Genomic DNA, 23398 nt, shown 5'->3' with positions numbered 1-23398 from the left:
TATTTTGGATGTAATAATAGGATGTAATCTCAAAAATTGCATATTGCATATTTATCTACAAAGATGTTATTAAAGATGGGTCATATGAGATTGATTAAGGTCACTAGAGAAGGTAAAGGGAAATAATTTTTTCAATGTTGTACACAGCGAGGCTAATCTAATAAAATGTGTACAAATAAACATAAATCAATCTTCATAAAAGATAAAATAATTGAACTAAATAGGAGGAAAACGATGCTTAGTTTGTTAACTCAAAGTGAACACATAGTTGGCTTGTTTGAATAGATAAAATTCGAACTAATTTATAATTTCAATATTATAAGGAAATTATATAATTTAATTAATATGACATTGATAAGAATTGGAGGATTGAAAGCATGCAAGAAAGGGGTGTGATGTTTACATGTGACATTCCAAACCCTTTGCGAATCACTTTGCATAGGTCAAACAAAGGAAATATTGATCACTATGTTGCCCTTGCTAAAGTCATCAAGCAATCTTTTTCCTACACCTCATAACTTTATATCATATTAGTGCACAATCTCAACTCTAATATAGCTAACAAAAGGAAACAATGGTCACATCAAGGTCACCTAAGTTCTTAGCAATTTCACCCAAATTCCTAAATTATTTACTAGAATCCTTTTAATACTGCTATAATCCTACCTAATAGAATCACCAAATACCTTGAAAAACCTTCCATTCCAAATAAATTAATATGTATACTATAATGGAGTTACCTACTACGAAGAGGTTTCACCATTAGAATTGTTGTGGCAAAGTTTTTAAAGTTCATATATTAAGTGCATTTAAATTAAACGTTTTTAGAAAATGACATATATAGTCACAGCTCACTAATATTATATGCATTAAGCCTTTAATATAAGGAATGTCAATCTAGTTTGGAGTTAGATGTAGTTGTAATAGTTGTAAGGATTGCTTTTTAATAAAGAAGAAATGATTTAAGAATATAAAATGTGACTATTTTTTCAAAGAAATAATAATAATAAAACCTTCAAGCAAACATAAATTATAACACAAAATTATATAAATCTTATTGTTGCATTTTATTATCACTTTAAAAATCCTCTTTGTACAAAATAAAAACTGTCTAATTATATTTGTGTGAGAGTGAGAGGGAAGAATATCAATTCAATTAAAGAATCTCAACACCCTAACTTAGTACATGTATCTCAAAATCTTATATGACTAGCAACTCCCTCTTATGTGTAAAATCTTATATGGCTACTGACTCGCTCTTATTTTATATAGCAGCTTATTTGACAAGTCCTCTATTTATAACTGCTGTTTCAAGTGAGCAACACTAAATATAATATCACATCAACATTCTTCCAAATATTGTACACTAAACCATGTTTTACTATTGTATCACAAAATTTGTTACCTTTTAAGACTAAAAAATACACTTTATTAGATTATCATAATTAACATTAACAACTTTATCCTAACTTGTAATACTCTAAAATAAATTTAATACCACACATCAATTTTAATTCCTGCTATTATCAATTTGATAGAAGTGACCATAACCTGCGGAAAGCCTCCAGGACTCTGTCCTCTTCTCCAATCACAAGAAGTGACCCTCTCTCTAGTTCACAGATGCCTTCCGAGAAAAAGCTTACACCTATTCTGTACTCCTCTGCTGTGTGCCATCTGGAACGTTTCCTGAAGACACCCATCCATACCCATCTACCATTCTCCACCTCTATTTCAGATACTTGATCATACGTTGAAGAATTCCCAATGCGCAATTGCATACTTGGAGTGACACAATTTATAACAAAACATACAATAGTGGCACTGCCAATGGGAAATCTCTCCGGCATCAATTTGGCGCACAGTTCCCCATCAATTATCTGGTCATCCAAGGAATGAAGGAGAGAGACACCAGGAAAGGCGAAGGAACTTAGTAGTGAGGCTGCATCAGGTACAGCCCGCGTACATCCTATTATTTCACCTGCCCAAATCTGCAAGTCCTTTGCACAAAACATCCAATGAATGCACAAACAAACAAAAATTAAAATTATCAATTGATTGAAATTATTATTACCTGTATGGTTTGAATGCAAGCTTCAACACCTGATCTTCTGTTTGCTATCAGTTGCACTCTCCTTAATTTTTCCAGGCTCTCCAAACTCTCTATACCCACGGCTTCCCACCTGCTATCTACTCTCAATATCTCTAATGCTCTGCAATGTTCCAAACCTTCTATGTTCAAGACTCTGGAGCACCCCTGAAGTTGAAATTCTTGGAGAGAAGTTAATTGTGAAAAACTGGGAAGCCCATCCAAATTGGGGCACCCAGTTATGCCTAGCTTTTGGATATTTAGCAGACCAGCAACACCCCTGATGTTCCTCAGCATTTCGCATTTCTGCAATTCTATGTCCTTGACTGTGCTTGGCAGGAGTTCAATCTCCATTAGGTTCTGATCACTGTCAATGTAGAGAGTTTCCAGGCCGGGACATGAATCTTGAGAGATGGAAATCTTGTACACTTTTGTTTTTAGTAGTCTTATCCTCTTGAGGTTGCACAATGAGGGAATAAACAGGCCAGCCCTAAAATCCAATTGGCTGATTGGGCATTCATCTATTTCTAGGGTTTGAAGATTATTCAGCCGCCCTATAGAGTCTGGTAAATTCTCCAACTTGGGGCAGAGAACTATCTGAAGATGAATCAAGGCAGACAAATCTCCAAGAGAAATCGGCAAGCTTGTCAACAGGTTACTAGTCCCTATCTCAATCCTTTGCAACTTGCTCAGTCTACCCATGTTCATTGGCAACTGCTTTAACATCCTCCAACCATATAGGTGAAGATTTTTCAAGGAGACCTGATTTCTGATGTGAAGAGGCAACTCCTCTAATTGTGTGCACCCATTTAAGCTCAAATGCTCTAACTTCATCATGTTTTCAAAAATGTTCGACTCTAAGGTGAGGTTGAAACATTGACTTAGGTAAAGATGTTGGAGTGATATCAGTTCCTTAAAAGAGACTGGCAATGTCCTGAATTGCATGCATCCATGCAATTCTAGATGCCGCAGGTTTCTCAAATCGCCAAAATTACTGGGTAGTGATAATAGCTTATAACACATCAATTTCAGGTGTTCCAGTGACTGGAGAAGACAAAATTCTTCTGGCAGACTACTTAGGAGATTTCCACCATTAATCACTAGTTTTTTCAAATGATGAAGACGCCCTATAGAGTTTGGAAGTGTCTGAAACTTATGACAGTAAGAAATAACCAACCGTCTTAACTGTTCTGGAGCCTGCAACAACTTTGTATGAGATGGATGGAAAACATACAATTATAAAACTTATTGAAACAAAACTTTAAAACAAGTTAAAAGGAAGCTGCTTACATCACAGTCATTCAACCACAACTCTTCTAAGTGATTATCCTTCATTTCTTCATTGATTTCCAAAACCCTCAAGTTCTTCAATGAGCTCAATGAGCTTAGATTTCTCTGCCCAAAGTGAATCCAGCGAAGCCACACCAGCTCTCGTGCCACATCGCCAATTACTTGATTATAATGATTTCCTCTAACCTGAAGAATCTTAAGTCCAAGAAAAGAGGGTTGCAGGCTACGATATCCTCCACTTGTGTTAACTAAGAATTCCCCACCCAAATGTTGAGGAGTCTCCTCAACCCCACCCATGTATCCATCTGCACTAGACAGTATTCCTCGAATACCAATACCCTTCAAAGTAAAAACTCAATCAAAAGCTTGCACAAACAGTTATAATTCTTAGAAACAAGGAAACAAACAAGTGTTGAAAAAGGTTATAATTGAGATAATCAAAGTGTGCATTAGTCTCACCTGTGCTTCATTATGAGTTTTAATAATTTGTTGCAAATACCAAAGCCGGTAGGGCGATTGTTGATTTGCAGTTTCTCTTCCTAGATCTCTTATATGGTCATGCATTCTTATGTGGTCATCATTATCCATCTCGACAAGACACTTATTCAGAAGTCGTTCCCAACTGTGTAGGCCACTCCACCCTGATCCATCCCAAACAGCAATGGCAGAAGTTATCTCCTCTCCTATGAAAAAACAAGCAATGTCTAAAAATATCTCCTTCTCTTCATCATCTAAGGCATCATAACTTACTTTTAATTTTTGTTTGATATCATTGGGCATTATCCTACGGACCTTGTCCAGTTGAGTCTCCCAAGAATCTTTGCTACGATTGTCATATAATTGTGCTCCAATCACCTTTAGAGACAACGGCAATCCATTACACACATCTAAGAAGTTTTCAACCAAATCCTCAAACCCTGGAAGTGGGAAGGAGTTTAAGAAAGCATGCCAGCAAAAAAGCTGTTTGGCATAAGGTGCATCCAGTTTTTTCATTTTGTAAATTGAAGAAATGCCCCAAGACCTCAGGACATCAAACTCCCGTGTCGTAACTACAATTAAACTGCCCCATGCAAGACCCTCCTTGTTAGGCAATAAAGCATCCAATTGTTCCACATTATCCACATCATCTACAACAATGAATACCTGAATAGATCTTAATCGGCTGGCAAGCATACTCTTTCCTTCTTCTATATCATCAACTTGTACATCTTTGAGACCAAGGTCCTTCAATAGTTTTTTCTGCTTCTTGTGCAATACACCTTTTGCAGCAGCATCTCTTACATCTAATATAAAACTGCATCTTTCCATGGTCGTGTATTTATTATTATAAATTTGTTTAGCAAGAGTGGTTTTTCCAGATCCACCCATACCCCATATTCCAACAATTTGCGCAGAATGAGGAGTTTCGGCAGATTGCAGTGTTGTCATTTCAAAATCTTTAACAGCTTCATCTAGACCAACTGGATGTTTGGCAACCACCAATGGTACATATTGGATTACTTTCAAAACAGAACTAACAATATTCTTGAGCAGGCTCCGCTCATCACTGAAAACATATAACAGCACAAGGAAACAGAAGATGCATCACTTTAACATAAAATGAAGAAATTTATAAACGTTATATTCTTGAACAGTTTATCCTTATCATTAACTATAGTCTGTACACAATAGCATTAAAAGTAAACAGATGACATAATGATATTTTTATTAAGATTGAATTGTATAATTTTTAAGTTAAAATAATTGTTCCATTCATTTTCACGAGAGATGGGATCATATAATGCAATAAGTGTTAGATGGACTGTTCATTGTTAGAAGAAATGGGTTCACATAATGCAATGAGTGCTAAGTGGACCATTCATTCTAATGAAAGATGAACCACTACTCATAAAATTTAAGTCAATGAGTTTGACTCAAAAACTAGCCATCTAGGCCAGCCCTCAGATCCAACTTGCTGATTTGGCATATTTGAAGATTATTCAATTGCCCTATAGAGTATGGTAAAACTGTAAACACTCCAACTTCAGACAGTACTATTTGAAGATGTGTCAAGACAAACAAATATCTAAGAGAGAGTAGATACTACAACTTCGGGCAGTGTACTATCTGATGATTAGTTGAGGCAAACAAATCTCCAAAGAGCAAGTAAATGCTCCAACTTGGGACAGAGTACTATCTGAAGATGAGTCAAGGCAAACAAATCCCCAAGAGAAAGTAAATGATCTAACTAGGGGCAGAGTACTATCTGAATACAAGTCAAGGCAAACAAATCTCCAAGAGAAATCAGCAAGCTTGTAAACAAGTTACTACTCCCTATCTCAATCCCTAGCAACACTCTCAGTCTACCCGTGTTCATTAGCAGATCCTCTAACCTCCTCTAACCATATAATTGAGGCTCATTCAAGGAGGCCTTGTTTGTGATGTGCAGAGGGAACTCCGATTGCATGAGCCCATTCAGGCTCACAAGCTTGAGCTGTATCATGTTCTCCACAATATTTGACACTAAGGTGAGGATGAAATTGTGACCTAGGTAAAGGTGTTGTGGTATCAGCTTCATAAAAGAGCATGCAATTCTTGATGCTGCAGGTTTATCAAGAACACATTAATTTCAGATGTCCAGAGATTGGAGAAGGAAAAGTTCTGACAGACTACTCAGGACATTCCACCACTTGCTTTTTCAAATATTTAGAACACCCTATTGCGCTTAGAAATATTTGAAAATCTGTGACAATTACAACTATCTACCCTTCTTAACTGCTCTAGAGCCTGCAGCAAGCTTGTCAATGAGATGGACGGAACCCATATAAACTATATAAAAAAAATGAAATAAAAATAACCTAGAAGGAATTACGTCACTATCATTCACCCACAGTTCTTCTTAGTAATCATCCTTCATTTCTTCATTGATTTCCAAAACCCTCAAAATTTTCAGTGACCTCGATAAGCTTAGATTTCTCTGCCCAAAGTGAAATCAGAGAAGCCACACAAGCTTTCATATCACAAATTAATTGATTATAATAACTTCCTCTAACATGAAAAATCTTTAACCCAGGTGAAGACGGTTGGAGTGACATACCCTCTGCCTGTGTTAGCTATAACATTTCCATTCAAACATCGAGGATGCTTCTCAAACGCACTTATGTGTCCATCTATAGTAGATATTATTCCTCAAATGCCAATTCCCTTTAAAAACTTGTACACAAGGTTACAATTCTTGGAAACAAGGAAATAAACAAATGGTGAAGTGATAGGGAGATCTTATGTCTCTGAGTCCCTAATCACTTGGACTCCTACTTAGGCCTTCTCTCAAGCCTTCCTAGGGTTCACTTTTCAACCCCCAACCCTGAGGAGGATCCTCTCAATCCCCTCTTTTCTCAAGACCTCTCTATCAAGGTAACACTTCTTTCCACTACTCTAAACTCACCAAGATAAGTTCCAACCTTCACCATGCTCATGGCTGACTTCAAGATGGATGGATGGACTTCCAACCTGACTAGAACCACCATTCTTGGCACCTTGGTACTCAATCTTGCATTATCTTTCCTAACAATCTCAAGTTTTCCTATATTTTTGGGCTAGTAACCTTGAGCCCCCATTAGGCCTCCTAACACACCTTTCTGCAATTTACTCAAAAACTCTGCAGATGAGCCCTAGAACTAATCTAGGATGCTGATACCCTTTTCGAAGAACTTTGAGATTTAAAAGGTTTGGGTCCCCCAAGTCTTCCGTACACCCCTATTCCCAAACTGTGGTATTTTCTTAAGGATTTGAAATGGTTATTGTTTCCTGATTTGAACTCAATTCATTTGGATTCATCAATTCCTCCCAAAGCTCACGACTCCCTACATACTCCAACAATCCACTAAGATGCTCTATTCTCATTTCCCAATCCATCCATTCATTCTTTCTCAATTGTTTCAATGCTTGCTCCTAGCAGGGTACTCATAGTCTCGCCTAGGGCAAGCTTCCAAAAGTAGCAAACAGCATCTTTTCAATTCAGACATTATTATGTACATTAAATGCCCTTTCTGATCGCCAAAGGCTGTAAGAACCCATGGTGGGATTTAAAGAAAATGGCATATTTATTATATAAGCCCTAGTTCTGGCAGTGAACAGGCCAGTGAACTTATAATTTTAATTAATGAAGCAAAACTTTATATTACGTCCTACCAAAACTCACCAAGCCAGGAAACAATATCAACTAACTATGCACAATAAGAAATTCACAATTTCAATCCATTAAAGACCAGTTGCTTGACTTGCAAGCTTGACTGTGATAGAAAGTGCTATAAATGTTGTCATTTTGTTATTGAAATTTGTGTAATTCCTCAACCAACCTTTACATCAGGCCTTGGATGACCTTAAATAACCTCATATGTTGAGTTCCAACTGTTGGAACCGACCCATAACCACCTTTAGGCATTTTTCAATTTCTTGACCATATGTTGTCATTGACAACTTTGCAACATTTGTGCATTTTGACCTATTTAGAATGACTAATTAGACGTTATTAGGCCTTTCTAACATCCTTCCTACCCTTTCCAAACAATTAAAGGTCATTTTGTATGTTTTGCTCAATTTGCCCAAACTTGACAATTTCTTGTCAACTGGGCAACTTCTTGCCCAAACATACTAGTTACTTCACAAATCACACCAACGTACCTATTGGACCCTATTGAAGTCCTTATTCTTCAATGACCTGGCTAGGGTCACTTACAAGCCAAAATGAGTTAGGGTTTTAGCCTAGACCCTAGGTGCTCCTGCACCATAAAGGAGGTTGTCCGTGACATAATCAAAGAATGTATTACTCTCACCCATGTTTCAGGACGGATTTCAATAATTTGTTGCAGAAAGCGAAGTGAAAGAATGATTGTATATTAAATTATTTTCAATCTCTTATATAGTAATGCATTCTTCTTCAGTCATCATTATCCAGCTCAACAAGACACTTATTTAAAAGTCATTCCCTACTGTGTATACAACTCCAACTTGATCCATCCCAAACAGCAATTGCAGATGTTTCCTCTTCTCCTATAAAGATACAAGCAATGTATAAAAACATCCCCTCCGTCATCTAAGGCATAATAACCAACATTTAATTTTTGCTTGATATCATAGGGCACTATTCTCTAGACCTTGTCCAGTTGAGTCTCTCAAGAATCTCTGCTACAACTGTCACAGAGTTGTGCTCCAAAAACCTTAAAGACAACAGCAATCCATTGCAAATGTATAAAAAGTTCTCAAGCAGATCCAACTAATTGCATAAAGGGACCAAATCATGGGCCAGTAAGAACAATACAATGAATTTTTCAACTAATGAGAAGATAGGACACTTGGCATGATTTGATTGACTGTGCTTGAGTCTGGAATTTTCTGATTGGAGAAGACAGTTAGGTGCCACCTCATCAGCTTTACCCTATAGATTTATTTAAGAACGCGTACTTGATGTAGTGCCTACCCCAAGTTTACTTTTCAGCTGTTATTGCCAAACTCTTTTAGGCCGGTTTATGTTTATGCTTGATGATTAGTAACATTATTTTCTAGATTATTGGATATTGTTTTCATACTCAGTTGATTATATGATGAGACTACTTTGGTACTAGTTATTTCATGTATGCATGATTATACTCTGATGATGATTATTTACAGTGATTCTAGTTATTTAATGATGTTAATTAGATGGATTATTTGTACGTCTTTTCTATGGATACTTACCCCATACTACATGTGTATGGTGTGTGTGTGTGTTTTCTTTATGTATGACGTTTCTAATTTGGTTAGCGAGTCGTAGTCGCCTATTTAGTTTAGAATATATGTGTTTGTACATGCATGGATTTTATGCAGATTGCAAGTACCAGGTATCGACTTCCCTGAATTGCTAGGATGAATGTACCCTATCGCAATATCTCAATGGTAAGAGAGGGGAGTTAAATACTTGAATCCAAATCCTAACCTTAAAACCAATTGTTCTAAAAATTAGGGCAAGTATCTGAGATGATTACCCTTCCGAATTCGTCATATGAATTCGTGATTATAACCCTTGAGTTTGATCTTGTATATGGTATTTTATGATGGGTTTTCATATTTCATCTTGTAGGTCTTTGGTGATTTTTCTATTAATTAAGTCAAATTAAAAAAATATTTAATGATTTAATTTAATAGAAAATTATTAAGATAATTTCAATATTTAATTATATTTAATTAATTGAGAAATTAATTAAATAAAAGAATTAAATTAAAAGAGAAATTTATAGTTCTAATTTTAGAGCATAAAAATATTTATTTAATTTAATAAATTTTAAATAAATGCTAAATATTATTATTACTTAAGTTAATAAATATTTTATCAAAAAACGCTTCAATAATTAATTAAAGAGAGAAATAGAAATTAATTTAATAAAGATATTTTAAATTGCAAAAGGTGTGCATGAATATCCAAAAAGTAATAAAAAATTACAAAGACTGTGATCAACTAGTTCCCTCACGTGATTGCACAATCAATGCCCAAATTTAGGGGAGAACTCCTTATCAGAGATTGAGAGTTCATTTCACAGGAACAAAGATTTTGGAGGAGGGATTTTCAAAAAGAAGATTTTGAAATAAAAGAGAATTCTCTCACAATCTTCGGGTGGTTGTGTATTAGCATCGGATTCAAGTAGAATCTTGTGTTTTATTAGCACAATGAATTATGTTCTTCAAAATTCCTATCTACATTGTGTTTGTTAAATCTATTTTCCAGATTTCATTTATGATGAATCTTTCATTGTGAATTATTAATATTCATATTGAATTCTGTTTGTATATGAGAATTGAAAAATGAGAAAAACCTTGTTCTGTAAATGAAATCGTTGGTTTTATTTTAATCAGAAAGTTTTTGAAAAGAAATTGAAATTGTAGAGTGCAAAATTGATTGATTTGATAAGCTTCCTCTATCAGATTAAACTCTTATATTATATTAAAAAATATAATTAGAAATTCATTTTATAAATGGGAGGGGCTGTGTTATTTTACTGGACAAAAATATTTTTAAAAATAATAATATAATATTATGTGGTTGGGGGCAGGGCCACCAAACCCCCCACCCATCCCCACCGTTGTACTGTTAGGCAGTAGAATTGTCGGCCACCTTTAATAGTTGCGCACGACAATCATTGGTACCGTGGCAGCAAGAGTAGCGCCATGGGCAGTACTCTGCTGCCACGGCAACTGCCAATGGTATCGTAGGTCGGCGAGCCTTAAACGCTCCACGATATGCTTTTTTAATTAAAAAAATTATTTTATTAATTATAATTTTTATTAAATTTAAATATTAATTATTAATAATGTTATTAATAAATCTTGTTGTTTATTAATTAATTAATGATTAATAATTTATTAATATAAGTTCTATTAATTATTAATTTAATTTAATTAATTTAGTATAATTAAAAAGTTTAATTAATAATAAATATTATTAATAAACGCTTAAATTTATTGATATTATTATTTAATGATCTATGATTATTATTTTAATAATTTAAATAGATAATTATTTTTAAAGTCATCTTATGATATTTAATTGTGATCCTTATAATTTCATAAGTTAAGGGCAATTGTGCAATTTGTTCTAACACAAGAAATGAGATAAGTTGTAAGGGTAAAATGTAAATCTTATTTGCTCAAAAACTTACATTGAAACAAAAACTTAAACCTTGCTATTAACTCAGACTAAGTGTCTTCAAAATCAAACAAAACTATGAAACTACACTGTTAATTGTATGTCGTCTTATGTTTTGGGGTTTGGATGGACTAGAGTGTTGACCAGTCCTAGGATGTTTACTAGAGGCTCAGGAGTTCTGTTTTTGTGATATCATGATGATGTTTTAATCTCGATCTTTTATACTCAACCATGGTAGTGTGTCTGGTATGCTCTATGAAGAGTTTGGATCTATTGTTCATTATTGCTTTTCAGTGTTCCTCTGTGAAACTGAGGTGAATGGTATAACCTATTTGATTTAACCTTGGAGTCTTCGATCAATTATTTTTGGGATGCTTTTCAGTTGCTTGTAAAGAACTGAGGTGTTATTGTGAATTGTCTTTTGATGCTTTCCAGTCACTTGCATAGGGCTAAGGTGAAAACTATGATTCTTCGATTTGTACTTTTATGAGCTTAGGGTAGGTTATCTGTATGTAATATCGAGAAGTGGCTTGCAATGGAGGTCGAAGCCCAAAGTAGCTGCCTGGGTAACCCATTGTAGGTCATTTTAATAAATGAAAATACTACACTAAATGAGAGTAAAATGAGTCTAATAAGAGTCTTTGTCTTTCCTCACCCATGCCTCGAGTGTTAATACAGACTAGGATGGGAGTAGAGAAGACGCTTGGTTGCGACCATGCATCGTTATTATACCTTATCAATACGAAAGGATACTAGTGCCACATAGAGTCACTAGAGGGCCAAGGTCAAGTCAAACTACCAAGGTAACTCTAGAGTTGACTCGTGCGATTACACTTGCTCGCTTGCATAGTAGATTCCCTACGTGTCTTTGTTTGCCTCTAGGTTTAGATGTCGTTTTATCTTGGAACCTCTAAGTTAGATTACTTTCAGGATTTCCCTTGACCTAAATATTACTTTTGATTTTTGGGATTGTTATCTTGTTTGGGACTTGAGACTATCTCCTCAACGCAGTGGGAGTGGACCTTTTTGGGTTACCACAAGGTCAGGTGGTAGTGCTTTTTACTTTTACCATTGAGATCTGTCCATTGATGTCGTGGCTGGAGTTTCTTGTTCTACATTTCCTTGCATTCTATCTTTGTATATTATGATGTATGGTTATATCTATATGATGGATGATTTTACTTATTCTATTGTATTTTGTTTCATGGATCCCAAAGGGATGATGTACTATGTTATAAATGTATATTCTTTCAGCCTTTCATACCTTGTGACATGTACAGTGATTGTGCATTCTGATTATTGCCAAGTGGCATTTGGAACAAATGTATATTATTTAAATGGATTTGAACTTTTAGTTATTTTTTTATGTGGATGTGTTATTTATTGGACTTAATTTTATTTAAATTTAAATTTGCTTCAACGTCTTGGGATCCTTAAGGAATGTAATATGTTATGTGTTGCTTATGTATGATTGTATGTTATTGTTTCCGCTATTTTATAATTGTTGTTAAATGTTAAATCTTTTTTTTTTAAATATTTGGCAAACTTAGTATAACTTTAGGTTAGTTCTTTTGGATCCCTTGGCGGGGCGTTACACTTAAAGTCTTGAGTTGTGGAATGTGTTTGTTAAAATAAAAAATATTTCTTGCTCAATTGTTGGAAACTAACTCTTGATGAAAGAAAGATATCTTTTGTTGACCTTTCTAACTTTGATTGTCTTTTCTGAAATTATCAACCCTTAGTGGATAGATCTGATGGTTCATATCTCCAAGTTGGTTCATTTTTATGATCTTCTCCGCCCTCTAAAATTTCTCATTTTGTGATTGGATTTCACATTTGTATCTCAAATCCGTGAGCGTGATGTGAACTTGATTGTTCTTAAAGATGCCTTCATGCAATTGGATCTGCCTCACGAGCTTGAGCTTGAATCTCAATTTGATCTTGATCTTCGAATTTTTCTTTCCCTTCTCACCCATTTCAACCCCAAAATGACCTTATTTCCAACTTCCAACAATTAGCAAAAATCTATGTAATGAAGTGGGGTAGAATTTTGAAAAAGCATTTTGTGATAGAAATTGTGAATTCAAAGGAATTCTATGGCGGAATCCTTCTAATTAGAGGATTTCCGCCAAAATAGATTTCAGATCTCTCAGCACAAAAACTCAAACTTACTCCCTCCTCTAACACTTAGATAGCTTCCCTCGTGCCTAAATCATTAACTGCGATCGACTCTTAGCCACTACTCATAATTGAGGATATTGAGGGTAGAAATCCTAAAGTCTCAGGAATCCTGCCACCTCAAGTTACTGTTCCGGATCAGAATTCTCACCTGACTTCTGCATTTATCATCTTAGATTCTTAGGGCCCGTTTGGTTGCTGGAATATCATTTTAGAATTGGCATTCGAAATCCTTGATTTGGGATTCTGGAACTCCAAATCCAGAGTAAGGTTTTGAGAATTTGATTTGGGATTGTTTGGTTCACCAAGAATTCATTATGAGACTACGCATTTCCTTTGTTTGGGTGCACATTTTTGGATTTGGAATTAAAATACCAACGTGAAGAAATTTAGTAGCAAAAGTGGTTATTAATGATTCTATGTAGCACAAAAAAAGCTCTATGTTCTTCCCATTTCTTTCCAGGCAGAGTAACCCTTGTCAAGAATGTATCTGTGTGTCTCATCTAGGTTGGTAATTACTAAGACAATCAACCATTCGCCTTGTCACACTCAAAGTTTAGCAACGGATTTCGATCACATCCTCCCATGAAGTCATTGATCATATTAGCTGCAATTGACATCTTCACCACAACCACAAGTGATTTCATTTGGCTGCTTGGTAGACTTAGAACAATAGCATGCCAAGAAAGTCGAGTTAGGGTTTGGACGACATCGTTAGCAGATGGCCACAAATGAAAGATCAAAGACAGTTACACCCCAAACAAGACATCGAAAAACCCTCAAATGTATACCTGTGTACAGAAACTCTCGATGGGCAAGCTCTTCAACCTCAGAGAGGCCCGCGTCGTGATTGTGAACCTCAAGAAGGCCGCCATGTTCATGAGCTTCAATGGAGGGAAGGTATTCCAAAATATAAATGCGGGGGATGCAAAGCATCTGGTGCGAATGTCGAATATAAGTGCGGAACATGCTTTGACTTCGTGTTACATGAGTCTTGTGCCTGTTTGGCTGATGGAGCCCAGCATCCTCATTTCCGCAGACACCAGTTATCTTTTCAACAACCGACTAGTAGACGAAAGTATTTCAACGCTTGCAAAGAGAAACTTCTAGGGTGTGTATTCCAGACCCTAGAAGAACAATTGAAGTTTCATCCACTGTGCTTGGATATTCCTCAACAAGATTTCTAGGCAGAGAATGTCTGATCAAGACTAAAATAGGGTTGAGCCAAAGAGTGGGAAATCAAATAGGTCAAGCGGACCTCAACAAAAACTCAATTTTCATAAATTTGTAATTCACGTTTTCGCCAAATTGGAATTAAAATCAGAATTAAACCAATTCCACCTATTTTGGTGGAATACGAAATCCAAGTTTTAGGGGTTAAATGGGCACACAGAATTCCTTTTTTTTACAATTCCCATTCCGATTTGACGGACCCAAACAATGGATATATTTTTTTTCGAAATTCCAAATTGTGAAGAACCTCCTTATAGCAATATCGTGAGAATGCTCGAAATAACAGAATACAAAGTGATAGCAGAACTCAGAATGAATCTACTGATCGCAGGCCACTTCGAGGGGGTAACCTCCTTTGAACAAGCTCAATACAATAAATTCGTCCGTGCCCGTCAAGGGCCTCAACCTATTCTTATATACTGGGTACGATCTAGAAAAGTAATACTACCTATGCATGTGGGATAATAAAATATACTCACGGGACGACTTACAAAGCATATGCGTCCACCAACACTACTCTAACAAAATAAACAGAAGGAACACACAGGTTCCTAACATCCCCTCTCCCTTAGAAAAAAGCTTTGTCCTCAAAGCTTAAGGTGTGGAAATTGTTGTTGAATCTGAAGAAGGGGTTCCCAGGTAGCATCCTCTGGTTGCATGCCATGCCACTGAATCAAGACCTCAGAGATGGAGCGAGAGCGAAGCTGGCGAGTGCGCTGGTCAATGATTGCCACCGGCTCCAGGATAATGGATCCTTCCGTATCCATTTCAGGGAGAGTAGTTTGTGCTCTGACAGTGGTACCCAGAACTTTCTTTAGACAAGAAACATGAAAGACTGGATGAATGCGGGAAGAAGGAGGAAGTTCCAGTTTATAAGCAACTGAACCAATCTTCTGCAGAACCTTATAAGGCCCATAAAATTTTGGGGCCAGCTTATGACGCCCTTTCAGCTTTAGGGAGGATTGTTTGTATGGCTGTAGACGAAGAAAAACCATATCCCCAACTTGAAATGAGCGCTCAGAACGGTGTTGATCTGCTTGCTGTTTCATCCGATTACGGGCCATGTGAAGATTATCCTGTAAGGTACGAAGAATCTGATCCCTGCTGCGGAGAACTATGTCAACTGCCTGGACTGGTGAGCTGTTGGGAGTGTAGGGAAGGAGCACTGGAGGTGCCTGACCATAGACTGCTTCATATGGAGTCATTTTAGAGGCAGTGTGGTAAGAGGTATTGTACCACCATTCAGCTAAAGGGAGCCACTTGGCCCACTGATGTTGCTGTTCGGAAGTGAAGCAACGAAGATAAGTTTCCAAGCATTTATTGACAATTTCAGTTTGACCATCAATTTGTGGGTGATAGCCCGAACTCATCTTCAGTTTGGTGCCAGTTTTCTGAAACAGTTCAGTCCAAAAATGACTGGTAAAAGTTGCATCACGATCAGAGACAATGGAAGAAGGGAGTCCATGAAGACGAAATATCTGGTCCATGAAGATTTGTGCAACAGAGGAGGCAATATAGGGGTGGCTGAGGGCACAAAAATGACTATATTTCGAGAGACGATCAACCACAACCAAGATCACTGTCTTGCCACCGGATTTAGGAAGCCCTTCAATGAAATCCATAGAAATATCAGTCCAAATCCGTGTAGGGATGGGTAATGGTTCGAGCAAGCCAGGAAGGAGGGTCGTTTCACCCTTGTGGCATTGGCAAGTATCACATTCAGCCACCATCTGTTGAATCGTCTGTTTCATCCCTTTCCAAAAGAAGTTTCTCCTTGCTCGCTCATAAGTTTTGAGGAAGCCTGAGTGCCCTGCTGAAGGAGAAGCATGGAGTTCATAAAAAATAGCCTGATGTAGAGCTGGGTTCTGAGGAAGCACTAGCCGACCCTTGTATCGAAGAGAAGCACCATCCCAAGAGTAATGTGGTATAGCAGAAGGATTATTGGCTAGCTGGTGAATGATTTGAGATAAAGAAGAGTCACTGTCATAGCCCTGCTGAACAGACGCTAACCAATTGGGAATGGGCATAGAAATAGCGAAAAGGGAAGCTTGATTATCAAATGTGCGAGAAAGAGCATCTGCCACAATATTCTCCTTACCCTTCTTGTAGGTGATCTCATAATCATACCCCATGAGTTTGCTGACCCATTTCTGTTGTGTAGGAGAGGATACCCGTTGTTCCAGGAAGTATTTCAGACTTTGGTGATCAGTTCTGATGCAAAAATGACTCCCTAAGAGGTATGGTCGCCACTTCTGTACAGCATGCAAAATAGCCATCATTTCTTTTTCATAAGTAGAGAGGGCTAGATTCTTACCAGAGAGGGCTTTGCTAGTGAACGCAATAGGATGGTCATCTTGCAGGAGAACAGCACCCAATCCATTGCCGCAAGCATCACTCTCAATAGTGAAGGGTTTGGAAAAATTTGGCATCGCGAGAACAGGTGTACTGCACATAGCCTGTTTCAGTTGTTCAAATGCAGTCTCAGCAACAGGGGTCCAGGAGAAGGCATCCTTTTTTAACAGAGCTGTCAATGGTGCTGCAATTTTCCCGTAATCTTTGACAAACTTGCGGTAGTAGCCAGTCAACCCCAAAAAACCCCGAAGGCTCTTGAGAGTTTTAGGATGCGGCCAAGTTTTCATGGCATCTATTTTTGTAGGATCCACCCGCACTCCATGGTGTGCAACAATATGCCCGAGATACTCCACTTCCTCCTGGCCAAACACACATTTAGATAGTTTTGCACAGAGTTGATAATCAGAGAGAAGTTGCAAGACAAGCTCCAGATGATGGAGATGCTCAGCCCAAGTTTTGCTATATATGAGGATATCATCAAAGAAGACCAGAATGAATTTCCGGAGGTATGGTCGAAATATGTTATTCATCACTGCCTGAAATGTTGAAGGAGCATTCGTGAGGCCAAAGGGCATGACTAAAAATTCATAGTGACCATCATGTGTGCGGAAGGCAGTTTTAGGTATATCCTCCTCATTAACCCGAATTTGATGATACCCAGAACGAAGATCTAACTTGGAGAAAAAATGAGCCCCATGAAGTTCATCAAGAAGTTCATCAACAACTGGAATGGGAAACTTGTCCTTTATAGTGAGATGATTAAGTGCTCGGAAATCAATGCAGAGTCGCCATGACCCATCTTTTTTGCGAACAAGCAGAACTGGAGAAGAAAAGGAACTGGTACTAGGGCGAATAATTCCTTGCTTCAGTAAGTCACGGACAAGTATCTCGATTTCGGTCTTCTGATGAAATGGGTAGCGGTAGGGCCTGATGTTGGGCGGAACACTGCCAAGAAGGAGCTGAATACGGTGGTCCTCTGGACGAGAAGGAGGTAATCCCACAGGTTCAGCAAATATACCAGAATACTTGTCCAAAATGTGTTGGAGATCGGCAGGAGTGCTAGAGACTGCTGATGGCTGCATCTGAATGGAATGGAGCTGAGCGATGACACCATGTGAATTCTTCTTAAGAAGTTTTTCCATACGGTGTGAACTGATGATGCTGAGAGACCCTGGTTGTAAGCCTTTCAAAGTGTGTTGGTGCCCCTCGGCTGAAAACTGCATCCAAAGTTCAGCAAAATCCCAGAGAATGGGGCCAAGAGTGCGTAACCATTGGGCACCCAAAACCACATCACAGCCACCTAAGGGTAAGGCAAACATGTCAAAGCGCATGTTATAATCTCCAATAGAGAGACGCACATTGCGACATTTCCCTTTACAAGGTAAAGTGCCCCCATTGGCAATCATGACTTCAAAGCTAGAGCAGGGATGGATAAAGCAATCAGCCTGTTTGGCTATTCGTGGATCAATGAAGTTATGAGTGCTATCAGAATCAATGAGTATAGTAAGAGGGATCTTCTTGAAGAAACCCTGGACCCGCATGGTTTGTGGAGTAGTGACTCCTGCCAAAGCATGGACAGATATCTCTGGTGGAGCTTCTGGTGAAGGAGGTTCAGGCTGGTGAGGCTCAACCTCATCATCCACTGTTTCCTGAGCATCTACATATTCTTCCAGTTCCGGTGGAGAATCCACATCTAAGAGATAGAGCTTTTGCTGAACACATCTATGGCCCCGAGACCATTTCTCATCACAATTATAACAAAGCCCTTTGTCTCGCCTGACTCGCATCTCTGTTTCAGACAAGTGCTTGATCGGAGTAGTTCTGGGAGCTGGTATGACTGGAGGGTTGTGAGAACCTGTATTTCTGAATGGAACAAAATTAGATCTGGAGCGTTGTAGAGCACTAATCTTGTCTTCCGCTAACTTAGCCAACCCAAGGGCTTCCATCATTGTAGTAGGTCGAAACATTTTGACTTCTGAGCGAAGTGCATCCTTCAGACCACTGACAAAACAACTACGGAAGAATTCATCAGACAAGCCCTCTGTGTAATTAGCTAATTTTTCAAACTCTGTCTGGTATTCTCTTACAGTGCCTGTTTGACGCAGTTTAGTTAGTGCTCCTGTGAAATCATCAAAGGAACTAGGGCCAAAGCGCTCCAAAATGAGTTTGCACAATTCTCTCCACGTTGGGCCTACATTAGCCTTGATGTACCAACGGAACCATTGAAGAGCTTCATGTTCCAAATGAAAAGATGCAAGGGGGACTTTGTGGTTATCCAAAGTATTATGCAAGCTGAAATACTGCTCTGCCCTATAGATCCATCCAGTCGGATCAGAACCATCGAAGCATGGAAAATCAAGCTTTGGTCCACGGAAATTGCCAGAAGAGGACCCAGTATCTCCTGAATGGTTTCGGCTCATGGCTGACTGCTGAAAGTTAAGACCCAGAATTTTGTCATCCAGATCTTGAAGTTTGGTTTTGAGGGATGCAATTTCCTCTTCCATGATTTTTGCTCCTGTACGCGTAACAACCATAAAACAAGGTTTTTTTTTTTTTTTTTTTTTTTTTTGGAATGGGTAGAAGATGAGAAACAAAAACTTTTTTAGTTACGGCAAACTTGGATTTGGGTAAAACTCATATAGGAAATGGGTGTTCGACGGGTGGTGGGAGACTATCTGGGGACAAGGGAAAAAGAAAAATGAGGGTTTCAAGGGTAGGGAGGCGAAATGAGGCGAACAGTCCAAGAGGGATAAGGGAGCAAAATGAGGAATTGAATCTTGTGGCTCAGTTTGGTGGCGATTGGATGAGAGGTGAAAAAGATAGGGCAAACCCTAAAATTAGATAAATGAGGGATTTAGGGCTTTGATATGTAAAATTTGGGGTTGGGTCGCCAAGGAAGGAAGTATGCGAAATGATATTGCAGACGTTCTGCGGAAGTATGAGCAGAAACAGAAAGCAAACAAGGAAGCTACGACTAAAAAACAGAAAAATTTTTACTCAGAACAACTGAAAAGAGTTATTGCAATAACAAGAGATATTAGAAGTGAGAGGAACCTGAAGGCCACGACAGAAAAAAAAAATTTGATGTAATTTCCACCCAGCGAGCCCAAGAGAGTGCTCTGATACCAGATGTGAAGAACCTCCTTATAGCAATATCGTGAGAATGCTCGAAATAACAGAATACAAAGTGATAGCAGAACTCAGAATGAATCTACTGATCGCAGGCCACTTCGAGGGGGTAACCTCCTTTGAACAAGCTCAATACAATAAATTCGTCCGTGCCCATCAAGGGCCTCAACCTATTCTTATATACTGGGTACGATCTAGAAAAGTAATACTACCTATGCATGTGGGATAATAAAATATACTCACGGGACGACTTACAAAGCATATGCGTCCAACAACACTACTCTAACAAAATAAACAGAAGGAACACACAGGTTCCTAACACAAATACCAATTCCATCCTAATTCCGGCAACCAAACGGACCCTTAGAGTTTTCCTATTTTCATCTCTTATTTCCCTAGGCACTTAATTCCATCAAAGGCAGCCACCTTCTCTTTGGGCAGAGTTTCTTCTTACAGGAATTTTCATCGGAATTCTACCAAGGACTCTAACACGCACAAACCCTGCAAACATCCTCACCTAACCTCACCAAATTGTTAAAGCATAATGACTGAAAATTACTGCTATCTAAGGTCCCTAACTACCTATCCCAACTGCTGGAACAAAAAGAGAGATCTCCATTTGCAGAGGGGCGATGGTATGAAAACCACACAACAGATCCTCTAACCTTGGAAGTGGAGAGGAGTTTAAGAAAGCGTGCCAACCAAAATGCTATTTTGCATAAAGTGTATCAAGTTTTTCTATTCTATAGACTGAAGAAATACCCCAAGATCTCAGCACATTAAGTTCTCCTGCAGTAACTACAATCAAGCTGCCCCATCCAAGACCGGATCTTAATCGGCTAGCAAGCATACTCTTCCCTTTTTCTATATCATCAACTCATACATCTCAAGCCCCATGGTCCTCAAACAGGTTTTCAGCTTCTTGTGCAAGGCACCTTTTGTGGCAGCATCAATTACATCTAATATAAACTGCAACTTTCCATGTTGTGGATTTATTAGTATATAATTGTTTAGCAAGAGTGGTTTTTCCAGAACCACCCATAATCCATATTCCGACCATTTGCACAGACTGGTGAGATTCAGTAGATTGGAGTGTTGTCATTTCAAAAACATTTTCAGCTTCATCTAGACCATTGTGTATTTCCCAACCACCAATGGCTCATATTGAACTCCTTTGAAACCAGGCCTAGCAATATTCTTGAGCAGCCTACCCACATCACTAAAAGCATATGGCAGCAAAAGGAAACAGAAAAAAACGTTACTTTAACACCGATATGTAGACCAAAAGTAAATAAAGTAAAAATAATGTAATATTGTTGAGGAACATAACCTCATCACTAAGCATAAACAATAGCAACAAGAGTAAACAGAAGAAACGTTGCACTATTTTTATCATAATCCAATTAAGCAATTTTGAAGATTTCCAGTTTTTGTAGAGCTTTTCATGGATCAGTTAAAAGACTCAAATTTAGAACCTTTCATTTGCTACTGAAGTGTTCTGCCTATGAGCTAACTGGTCTCAAATTTAGAACCTTTCATTTGCTGCTGGAGTGTTCTGCCAATGAGCTACTGGTCTCTATAGCACCAGCCAATCTTTGGTCTGGTATGACTAAATACTAAAAACCCCTCTTAACCCAGTCTATAAAATGCTTTGGACTCCTAACCTGGACTGGCACAAATATTAAGGCAAGTATTTCGTGCACCAGTTAGAACCCAAAATTAGGATTCTCCATTTGCTACTGGAGTGTTTTAGCTCGGAGCTACTGACATTTGAGTCCAATCCATCTTTAATCCAGGTGAGGCTTATTATTAAAGGAAAATCTCATTGAATCATTTATCGTCATGATAGATGGGTTCCTGTGATTTAATGAGTGCTAAAATAGATTCATACGAATTACTATTCATAAAATTTGGCTTAATAAATTTGGTTAGGAATCCTGATAGAAATATATTAACAAAACCCAAGAGTGCTAGAGACACAGTATTAGTACTCACTCTTTATCACTAACAATGTGGCCGATATTATATGAAACATTGTGGAGTGCATTCTTCCATTCCTGAAGCTTTTCTGGGCTGTATCTACGCTTCTCTTCGTGTCGGGAAAATGCGTTAGCATAGACTCCTTTTGCATAACGAACGTCATCAGGCTTAACATGGTAAAACACAGGAACAATTGGTGCCCCACTTTTGAGCATAAACGAAAGTTCCGCCAAACACCAGGGGGATTGGGCATAATTCTCAGAAAATATAGCTAGATGAAGTGAAGCATTTTGCATTGCATCTTCTATTTCTTTAGGCAAGCATTCTCCCAATTCAAGCTCTTCAGAATCCAGAAAAACTCTCAATCCCATTACAGTACAGAGTACATTGTAGAGAGAGGTTGCGAGGGTGTGTTTCACATCAGGCCCACGATGATTAATAAATACATCGTAGGGCAGTTTTCTCTTGGGCAGTGCTGTTGAAGCTCCAGTGGATGGAGATGGTGCGATTCCTCGAAAAGCATATCCAACCTCATTCTCTGGCTGACTACTTGTGGTGACTGTAGATGCCATGGTGGTATTGGGTTGAACTGAACCCTCAGAACGAAACAGAGCGCACCAATTAAAGAGGCATGAAGAGGGGCTTACCGGTGAGGTAGTGACAGAAATAGATGGAGAAGCAGCAATCTCTTCAGAAGCATTTGTCTACTCCCCTGCTTGACGCCTAGTGTTACGGGCAGAAGTGGATGTAGATGCCATGGAGATTAAAGAGGCATGAAGAGGGGCTTACCGGTGAGGTAGTGACAGAAATAGATGAAGAAGCAGCAATCTCTTCAGAAGCATTTGTCTACTCCCCTGCTTGACGCCCAGTGTTACGGGCGGAAGTGGATGTAGATGCCATGGAGATTATAGAAACAATAACACAGAAACCAGTTAAAAAGACTTCTGAATAGTGTAGCAATAAAGGAAATTGGATAAAATTAAGTGATCCGCATTGGAAGAAATGCGGAATCCTGTGAATGATATACCTAACCTCCACAAAAGAAAGCGTGTAGAATGCGCAAGGAATCCAAAGCCTCTAGAATGCGCAAGGAATCCAAAGCAACGATCACAATAACTGTGTACGTTACCGCGCTAAGGGGTCAACTATGCATTCATTATCTAGTGTCGAGGGGATTACGCTGAGGTCCCATGGCACCTGCTTTCTTAAAAGTAGAGCGCGGGTTGTTTAGGCATATTTAAAAAGGGAAGTGATTTATGGATTTATATGTGAATCAGCTTCAAAAATTAGTTCTTAATTGTTTGGTGGAATTAACCTGCAATAGGGAAACGGGAATAGAAAAATTGGAATAAATCTATTCTAATTTTGGTCCAATGCAAGAATAAATCTAATTCTTAAAAAAATTGGAATTCGATTTATTCTCATTTTGGGCCAAAATTGGAATAGATTTATTCCAATTTTCCTATTCCCGTTTCCCTGTTCCAAGTTAATTC

At 38.1% G+C, this 23398-nt stretch overlaps 2 protein-coding genes across 2 annotated transcripts; one reads left to right on the top strand and one right to left on the bottom strand.

Moving 5' to 3' along the window:
• Positions 1-1406: 1406 nt before the first annotated feature.
• Positions 1407-23020, bottom strand: LOC149545801 (disease resistance protein Roq1-like). Its single transcript, XM_089790847.1, has 5 exons — positions 21921-23020; positions 3836-4922; positions 3377-3715; positions 2072-3283; positions 1407-1988 (listed from the first exon to the last, which is right to left on the bottom strand). The coding sequence occupies exons 1-5, from the start codon at positions 22475-22477 to the stop codon at positions 1527-1529; spliced, it is 3657 nt and encodes a 1218-aa protein (XP_089646973.1). The 5' UTR covers positions 22478-23020; the 3' UTR covers positions 1407-1526.
• LOC149545802 (uncharacterized) lies at positions 10945-14398 on the top strand. The gene has a single exon (XM_089790848.1). The coding sequence runs from the start codon at positions 13943-13945 to the stop codon at positions 14396-14398; it is 456 nt and encodes a 151-aa protein (XP_089646974.1). The 5' UTR covers positions 10945-13942.
• Positions 23021-23398: the final 378 nt, after the last annotated feature.

This window comes from Cupressus sempervirens, chromosome 7, assembly GCF_028749045.1.
Source record: "Cupressus sempervirens isolate cs-2001-9-10 chromosome 7, ASM2874904v1, whole genome shotgun sequence".
Lineage (NCBI taxonomy): Eukaryota > Viridiplantae > Streptophyta > Pinopsida > Cupressales > Cupressaceae > Cupressus > Cupressus sempervirens.
This window is presented reverse-complemented; position numbering and strand designations above follow the sequence as displayed.

What these genes read in the sequence shown, in the direction of transcription:
- LOC149545801 (XM_089790847.1), bottom strand. Translation starts at nt 22,477, where the DNA reads ATGGCATCTACAGTCACCACAAGTAGTCAGCCAGAGAATGAGGTTGGA. An exon ending in AAACTCATAATGAAGCACAG is followed by an intron (nt 3,716 to 3,835) that starts GTGAGACTAATG and finishes TTTACTTTGAAG; the next exon opens with GGTATTGGTATTCGAGGAAT. An exon ending in CTTGCATTCAAACCATACAG is followed by an intron (nt 1,989 to 2,071) that starts GTAATAATAATT and finishes AAGGACTTGCAG; the next exon opens with ATTTGGGCAGGTGAAATAAT.
- LOC149545802 (XM_089790848.1), top strand. Translation starts at nt 13,943, where the DNA reads ATGAAAGATCAAAGACAGTTACACCCCAAACAAGACATCGAAAAACCC.